At 37.1% G+C, this 9392-nt stretch overlaps 1 protein-coding gene across 1 annotated transcript in view; it reads left to right on the forward strand.

Annotated features, from left to right (window-relative positions):
• The window catches only part of SEL1L (sel-1 suppressor of lin-12-like (C. elegans)), a 188622-nt gene extending 181374 nt beyond the window's left edge, over nucleotides 1-7248 (forward strand). Inside the window, exons 18-21 of the mRNA XM_009895896.1 lie at nucleotides 231-305; nucleotides 1426-1598; nucleotides 5390-5518; nucleotides 6903-7248. Coding sequence (XP_009894198.1) covers nucleotides 231-305; nucleotides 1426-1598; nucleotides 5390-5518; nucleotides 6903-7106 — 581 coding nt within the window. The 3' untranslated portion in view covers nucleotides 7107-7248. The remainder of the gene's footprint in view (nucleotides 1-230; nucleotides 306-1425; nucleotides 1599-5389; nucleotides 5519-6902) is intronic.
• The last annotated feature ends 2144 nt before the right edge of the window (nucleotides 7249-9392 follow it).

The raw sequence follows: 9392 nt of genomic DNA on the forward strand, positions 1-9392 counted from the left end.
AGGGTGAAATGATACAGTTTATTCCTAGCTTTTATGTCAGCAGATATATGGAAAAAACATATAAATGAAAGGAGTTTTTATAAGCTTCAGATGGGTTGAATCTTGTTTGTGCTATAGCACAGATTACTTCAAGTTTTTAATTCAGCAGACAGAATATAAGCACGGGGGGGTATTGTGGTCTTGTGTGCATATACCATGCTCCAATTTAATTGAATTACTTTCTTCTCTAGAAGAAGCTAGTATAGTAGGAGAAAATGAAACCTATCCTCGAGCTTTGCTTCACTGGAATAGAGCAGCTTCTCAAGGTATGTCTGTACCTCACAATTCCAACTAGTTTATTTTCAATAGAGCCATTAATGTTTGATTTCATCGTTTTTGTGAAACAGGAAAGGAAGGAAAGCTTACCTCCTTCTGTTTAACAATAGTTAATATTCCACATAGGGTAGTTCTTGTTCTTTTTTCCCCTGTTAGTTGTGCTGTCATTGCAATAAGCTTGCAATTCTGAGCCATTCTGAGATCCTGAAGATTAAAAGGACTAAACCACAAATGTACAACGTGTTTCTTTTGCCATTCCATATGGAATTGTAGAGCAGTGTTAAACAGCATAAGGAATGTTTACACTGACTTTTCTAAAAGTAAATTCACTTGGAAAAAGAGATACAAAGTACCCTTTAGTACCTTGGTACTTGTCATCATTTATAAGAAATGCAATTTCCTGTTCAAAGCAAGCAAAGCTCGGTGATGAAAAATGCGGTCTTGATGTACAACCAGTCCAAGTTTAAACTCTGTTCCTTGTGATCCTATCATAAAATAAGCAAAACTAAACTTACTCATTATCTCAGTGTGAGTTCTCTAACTTTCAGAGGCACCTACATTAATGTCTGGCTACAAGCTTTTTACTTAAGAGCGAGTGTATCCTGCAGATGGAGCCTAAGAGTTTTGTCTGAAAATTTTCAGACCTAGGTGACATTTAGCAGAAAGTTAGAAATTGAAAGGATGGAATGGTTAAGCATTCAATTACTAAATGATGATGAGAGACTATTTTTCATGTTTTCGGTGTCTCTGTTTTTAAAACAAAATTGAAACCCTTAATGACTATATAACAAATGAAAAGTTTTCCTGTAATAAATGACTATGAACAACATGATATAGCTTTTCAACTGATGCCACTAAATAGCAATAAAAATGATGGTAGGATTACTGGGAAAAGGACTTCCTTGAAAATAGAAATCAGTTAGTTTTTGGTTAGCTAAACCCAATATTTAAAAAACCAAAAAAAAAAAAAAGCTGGCTATGTGATAGAGGGGAACGGGTTGTGCAAACTGTGGAAAGTAATACTAAAGTCTTAATTGCATCTTCATATGAAACTGAAAGCCTTTCTTTGCCTAACTATTTTATCTTTTTGTGTTTTTTCTTGATTTATAGGATATACTGTTGCAAGAATTAAACTTGGAGATTACCATTTTTATGGGTTTGGTACCGATGTTGATTATGAAACTGCATTTATTCACTATCGACTGGCATCAGAGCAACAGCACAGTGCCCAAGCAATGTTTAATCTGGGCTACATGCATGAGAAGGGATTGGGCATCAAGCAGGTGAGTAAGCTGTAGGCTGTAGTCTGCTTCATTGCTGTGCTTCTACTAATATTAGGTTAAATCCATAACCACTACTGGGCTTTGGGCACTATATAACCACTGAGTAGGAATTAGCATGTCTCCCAGTACATTCTCCAGTAGCATATGGAGAAATCCACTTCACACTTACCAATGTGAAGAAATGAGGCATAGACAGGGAAAAACTATTTGCCCAAAATTGTGAAGATTAGCAAAAAGGGTGCTGTATGCTTGAGTAATGCTTTCAAGACTTTGAAGTGTAATGAATGAACGCAAATCAATTCCAGGTTTGAAGTATTTTAGCACAAGACTGTTCTCATCCTCTGAAACACTGGTTAATCTGTTTTCTCTGTCATGACACTTTGAAAACAAGTTCTATGCATCTTCAAGAACAGGCTGCCCAGGGAGGTTGTGGAGTCCCCTTCTCTGGAGATTTTCAAAACCCGCCTGGATGCAGTCCTGAGTAATGTGCTCTGGGCAATCCTGCTTTAGCAGGGGAGTTGGACTAGATGATCTCTAGAGGTCCCTTCCAACTCTGAAAATTCTATGATTCAAGTAGCAAACCATAAGCACCAACAACAATGTGATTATTAACTATGGTTTTACAAATTAGGCTATGCCACTGTTTGCTTTACAAACTACATTGCCTAAAAGAAGGTAGTGTATCTGGTTTGCTTAGGGCGCCTATGGTGTATTGCTGTCCATGGGTTAAATAAATCTTACAGAATCCAGAGCAACATGTTCTTGTATGGCTCAAAATAATGTAATTAGTAATTGCATACTAGTTTTGAGCAGCCTACTTTACCTCAGTATATGATAAATTCATGCAATTAATGTATTAATTTAGTGATTTCTTCTGGGTTGCCTGAAACTGCAAGAAATGGTTTCATTTTCCGTGAGCTTCTACATTTGGTTTTTCTCTAGGTATCCATCTTTTAATTATTCTGTTGGTCTATTAAAAGACCAATTTCTGCTTCTTTTACACTAAATTCTCGGCAAAAGGTCAGAACAGTGAAGGGAGAGTCTTAGGTCAATATTGTTACTTTAGCAGCAGCAAGCAATCAACACTTGAAAGCTGCTTACTGACCTAGCTGTAGAAGTGACAATACAGTACACAAACAGCATTATTTCTCAAGCTTATCTTCAAATTTTATTTTAGGACTGTTTTCTCTTTTTAACTGAGTCCTCAAACTTATGTAATTTCTGAAAATGAGCCTGCAGCTAAAAGCAACAGTGCTGAAGTTGAGAGTTTGTTTTTTTTTTTTTAAAAAATAAATCTTTTCAGACGTGGACTTTTTTAAATTTCCTTCTGCACTGAAAACAACCCAATTTAGAAAAGTAATAAAAACTTTGAAAATGTTATTACATCACGTTCGGCTTAACTGCTAAAAAATTGAGAAAAATGAGTCCTAATGTTATCATTTGCACAGAGTATTCTCCAACCTGAAGCAGAGATGGCGACGCATAGATAACTGAAATTAGTACACAGGGGCTCACCATGAGCATATGCAGCCTTGCTTTATGCAGATGAATAATATTTTCATCTCATACAGATCCACTATGGAAGGAAGAGTTGAACTGCAGGGGAAATGGAGATAGTTAATATAGATATGGGAAAGAAGCACTGAGAATGTCTAAGCAAGGAAATTCCGTGTGTAAAACCAGTGTTAGGAATTCTGGATATGTAATGTCTTTGTTTGCTGTGTCCTAAAACTTTACAACTGTAAGATGAGAGGATGGAGATCTAGGACTGACTGTATAAGACTAAAATGGTGCTGGGCTAGGATATTCTGAAAAAGGCTAAGACTGAGTTTTGAACGAATCAAAAGGATATTTGGCTTTCCTTTCCCAGAATGGAAAGTCCTGAATTTTGAGCACCTCTGAAAATGACTGATAGTTAAAATCATGCTTCCTGGTGTAGCAAGTGATATCTACCACTGAAGATCACTGAAGTCTGTTCTTCCACTAGAGGACTGTGGAAGGGACACATAAAGATTTTAGCATTACAGTATCTATCAAATCGGGGATTTAGTCTGTTGAAGGAAGGGGATGAAGAAAGGAACTCTCTCCACCTATGTCCTCATCATTAAGATTGCAAGCACCCCAAAGTTAGGGAGGATGATCCAATAAGGTGGTCTGCTCAGCTTCAATTCAGGTGACTGTTCATTTTGGATAGTCCTGAATAAATACAGTATCTCTTATTGTTTGTGGTTTTTTTTTTTTTTCCCCCCAACAGCTTTTGCCTTATTCTCTCTTTACTTATTGAATAAATAGTCTTTAATACATAGGTTTCTATGCCATACTTCCTGTACGTAGATGGTTTTCAGACTCATACCAGGTTAATGCTAAATATTAATCCCCTTCAGAAATCTCACACTTGTACACTGTTACACGCTTTTCATAGATTGTGTTGTCCAATTCCTGAGCCTGCATGTCAGAATGAAGACTGTTTCCATATACTACTCAAAATAAGAATAAATAATTTTCTCAAATTAGTTTTATCATGGTCTTCTGTTAAGATTTGGCATGCTATTTCTGTGCTATTTGTGTGTTAAAGCTTAGGGTCCTACAGTTCTCACTTGTCTGTCAAGTGAGAGTGAAGAATGTGTAAGTGTTTGCTAACTAGAAATGAAAATAAGCCATGATTTAGGATCTGCTTCTACACTGATACTAGCACAGTGCAAAGCAGGTAAGGCAACTCTTTTAAATAGTTATAAAAAAGCCAGACTTTCCAGGCTCAAGGAGTATTCAGAGTTATTCTATTGAATCAAAACACTAAAATGTGAGCTAGTACATCTCATTCACATTGTGTGTTGATTTTCATACTGTTATTTCCACATGTGTTATGGAACTAAGCTTTGCTGTATCAATGAGCAGAAAATCTTCATGGTATTTCACTATCAGGATAAAATTATAAAATGAACATGTGGCATGAAGTCCTGGAGGTTTCTCTTATTTTAAGTGTCCAACTTGGAACACTTCCAGAGGTAAGTCTTACACAGGCCTGTCCTTCCCATCACTGAGTGAACATAGGCAGTTTGTATCCAAGTATCTTAATATTGCACAGCATGTATCTGGAGAGGAACCAAAAAAAAAAAAAAATCAACCGAACAAGAAAAGTTACACTATTCAGGTACATGTATCCTCTGTTCTTCTTGCTACAGTGGCCTTCTTGTTCCAGCTACCACAGAAGAGAACGCTAATTTAAGCTCCTCCTAAAGTTGCTGTCTGTTGCACTCATGCTTTTGCCAGGCTGCCCTCACTAATGCAAGTTATGTCTGTTTTGGATAAGGAGTAGAATATAATTTGGGAGTATGTGCAAAAATTATTAGAAGCTGCGCTATGCAGCAGGCATACTGTAGTATAATTGGGAGGAGTTGCTGCTGTGTACTCCTCCATGACTTGTGTTTTCATAGTCTTTCATGTTTGGCGTGGTGTTGGAAATGTTAGAGTGTACTAGAGTTACCTAAATATGTGCCTTAGGTTACTGTGCATGGGTTGAATACGTTAATACTAATCTCTTTGTAAGCTTCAGTTCTAGCATCAGTTATGATAGCTTCATCCTCAGGTTGAAGCTTTCCTTTACTTGTCTATTCAAAGGTGACCATCCCTCAGAAAAACAAGGGAAGTTTTACTGACTGGTTTGCGTTTAACTTGACCAAAAACCTTGGGTTCAAATGACAGTATACAATAGCTTATAGAAAAAATTCTACATTTTATGGTTAATTTTTCAAGCTCTTCAAACCTGACCTTTGTATTTTCCTGATTTTTAGGATATTCACCTTGCAAAACGGTTCTATGACATGGCAGCTGAGGCAAGCCCTGATGCTCAGGTTCCAGTCTTCCTAGCACTTTGCAAGCTTGGAGTGATTTATTCCTTGCAGTATGTACGGGAAATCAATGTAAGTAACACAGAATTAAAAGGAAAAACAACAAATGTGGTTTTCATTTTTAAAAGAAGCTTGAGTTGTGATCTTACTTAAGTAGAAGTCTTACTGGAGCCTTCTGAAAACTAAGAATAGATGTGTTTTGCATTGTTGCATGTTAAGAAAGTTAAGAAAGTTACTGAAGCTGTGATTGCCGTTCTTATTTGTGCAATTGTGTGAAACTGAAAAGTGCGCAGTCAGTGCTGTTCTTATCCATGACTGTCTGCTGTCAAAGTTAAGCAGATGATTACAATGACATAATAGCTGTTCAGGAAAAAATAATTCTTTTTAGTCCTAACTCTCATGCTATTTTATATTCAGCTGTAACAATTCCACTTGAGTTGTGTTTGATTTATTATTTGCATTAGATAGTTTAGCTATTGTGCAGAGTTTCTGCTGAGTGATGGCACTGAAAAAAAAAAAATAAATCGCGTGGAATATAGGTGAACTCTTTCCATACAGTGTCTGAAATATTTCTCAGTATTCTGACATATTACTGCCTTTTGGATTACTCAATAAATTCAAACGGTATGGAAGTTATTACCACTTAAAGCAAATGCAAGTTCAGGCAATCCAGCTAAATTTGACAAAATTTAGTAGTCTTGAGACAGGCAACTTCCAGGAGTGGACAGTCAAAATAGTCTAAATCAACTGAGAAGGTATCCATGTAGCACTCGCAGAAGCTAGTATGCAGAACATGGATATTCCAAGTTTTAAGTCTGCTGATGCAAACTTAAATTGACAATGACTCTGATACCATCAGATACAGTAGTGAAGCATAAAGTGTGTGTTGCTAATACATATGTGAATGGAAGCCTGATAAAAAGGCAGTTCAATCAAAACTAACAGTAAGACGCTGTAACTTCCCTGTACCTTATCTGCACAAATTTCAGCATTGTACCGCATAAGTATCGTGGGGCTTGATACTCTTATTCCTGGCAGTCTGCTGATGGCTTCCAATTTGGCTAGACTGATCAGTTCAATGCCTCTGTGTACATGGTACTTGCTCCTCTTTCGTTAAGACAACTAGTATGGTTACATACCTCATGCTGATTTAAATTGTGTACTTTAATGGTCCGTATGTGAAAGTCACAAAGCTACATATAAGAACTTCATCTCTAGAACAGAAAATAGAATAGCTCATCCTATATATGATGGCTTTTAGTCTTATTGGCATTTAGTTCCTGAAAATTAAGAATGTCACTGATGCGATATTATTTTTTTCCGAGAAGAAAAGAGCTACTGTAGAAGTTTTAAAACCGGTACTTGTACATGAAAACTGTTGCAAGTCAAATTTAAAATCAAAGTAACTTCCCATTCTTGCTTTTTGACATGATGATGTGGACTTCTTGTTTCTTAGATAAGGGAGGTATTCTCACATATTGATATGGACCAGCTGCTGGGGCCTGAGTGGGACCTTTACCTTATGACCATCATCGCCTTGCTTCTGGGAACAATTATAGCTTACAGACAAAGGCAACATCAGGCAATTCCCAGACCAGCAGGACTGCGGCCAGCTGTGCCTCAACAAGAACCACCGCCAGAGCATCAACCACCGCAATAGCAACAAGAGCCTCAGTGAAAGAACTGGATTTTTCCAAAAGGAACAATTTTCATTGTGATTTAGGACTTTGGATCAACGGTCCCTCCCCCAAAAGAGGCGCAAAGAAGTTTAAAAATTAAACAAAAAAGTCTGAAAGCTGCTTAGAATGATGCCTTTTTTCAGGGATAAGAAAATTCTTTTGAAACTGATTTGAATGTTATTTCAGTGCCAATGGAATAACACTATGGCTTTTTTCATGGAAACACAAGAGTGCTACTACAAAAAATGTTGCCTGCTGTATCTAGTTCCTCTTTATTCAGAGTCCTTTTTGTCTCTTAGAGAGAGCAGAGGGCTACCATTGGAAGGTTTTTGCCTGCTTGATAGCAGTTGCCCTATATAAAAGTAAGAATAGTAATTTTATGGCCAATTTAAGTTGGAGAAGCTGAACTATATTCAAAGTCTAAAAAGACTAGGGCTGTATGAACTTATAGTCTGATCTGCATCCCAAGTATTTCTACAATCCTTATTTCATTATTTCTTAGTATTTCTTACACTTTGGTCTTTTATGCTGTCTTGAATGGTTTAACATGGATTATTTATAAACTCTGTAAAACTAAGCCAGCAAACATGCCACTCTCTATTTGTTATTTTTCGAGTATTTTCCACCATTCCCCTTAGACTAGACAGTTCTCAGCAGACAGTAGGTAGCCTGGGAGGTGGATTAGGACAGGTTGGGTCTGTAAAGCTCATCAGTTGAAAACTATCGACACAGTGCCCAGATCTCGCATCCTTCTAAAACTACTTTGGAGCCTATATACTTTGCAGTACTTCATGACATAAAAACAAATCGGTAGTGTTCCTAAATTATTTAAACGTGCTCATACAAAGAGGCTGAGTCTAGATTGCAGAAAGCACCAGTATTATTTTGGACACTGAAGAAAGGACAGAGCCAGAAATCTCAGTGAGTTAGCTTGCTTTTTTTTGGGGGGGTTTGTTTCCGGAGGTGGAAGTTCTGTATTTAATTTTCAGCAATCTAGTAAGTGATCTGCACTGCAAGAAGGAAACGTATATGGTATCTCATGCATGCATATGTTTAATGCGTCTACAAAAAAGGGCCCTGAAGATTCACTCTGTCCACAGAAGGGCATGGGATTATGCCAGTGATGCTACTCCAAAGTTTGGCTGACTGATAAAAATTGTATGTTAGATTACAGCAGTGCTCTGGCTGTCACCAACCTCTCTTGTACCTGGCATACATGAGAAAGTCAAAATAATGTCTCTGGCTGTGCCATCTTGAGGATCCCCTGTAACAAGAAAATCCAGGACAACTAATGGTTTATGGCTTCTTGATACCACCAGGTCAGTGCAAAGTCTTTTTAGTGAGTGTAAAGAATATGACCTGCGGACTGATGTTTTTAGACTGCAAGGGGAATCTTCACGTAGTAACAATTTTCATTGAACTATAATTTCAGGGGTTCGGGGTGGGAAGCAGCTGGGGAATGGCTTAGAGGGAAGAAATGCCGAAGTTTCTGTCTTATTTACCAATGGCTGTTAAATATTTGTTTCTGTACTAGCATTAAACCCTCTGAATATATCGTCTTAAAGCTGAGTGAAATACAAATGAGGAGGCTTTAGCTGCTTTCTGACAAAAGCTGTTGTGTTTAAAGGGTTAAGGGCTTCCTTTCATGCAAATATTTTTCAAGTGGATTGGCAGCAACATATCAATATGCTTTATTTAGAATTGAGGTTTTGGTATGGTTTCATACTTCGTACATTTGTAAGGATACTGTTGCACAATAGATCTGTAGTTTGGGAAAGAAGATAAGCAATCCACTGTTGTAAACTGAAATATCATGGATGACTAGTATTAAAATATAGGTAGAAATTCTGAGTACTTCAGAAATGCTTATGCTGGTTATGTGAAGACAAATCTTTCGTTTTAGTTTGGAGGGTTGAAGCATGTGATAGAGGAATGTCTTGTTCAGTCTTAATCATCATTAGCAGATGGGACAGTATTGAACTTAAATGTAGTGTCTAAAATGTACAGCACTCCCCAGCTGCATTTCTTAAGATATCTGTGACTTCTGAACACTCCCTCTGAAGTATTTTTGCCTCTGTCACTTAATAGCTCTTCTTAGCTTGGCATGAATAAATTAAAGATTATATGGAAAATGTTTTTCAGTTAAATACCATTGGTTCATTGGTATTGGTCTCTTAGGATGTTTAACAATTTTGTTACTGCATTATTAAAAAGTTTTGGTTGTTTCATCTATTAGAACAATATTCTAAAAGCTCTGTCCTATTTGC

Source organism: Charadrius vociferus, unplaced genomic scaffold (assembly GCF_000708025.1).
Source record: "Charadrius vociferus isolate BGI_N301 unplaced genomic scaffold, ASM70802v2 scaffold102, whole genome shotgun sequence".
Taxonomy (NCBI): domain Eukaryota; kingdom Metazoa; phylum Chordata; class Aves; order Charadriiformes; family Charadriidae; genus Charadrius; species Charadrius vociferus.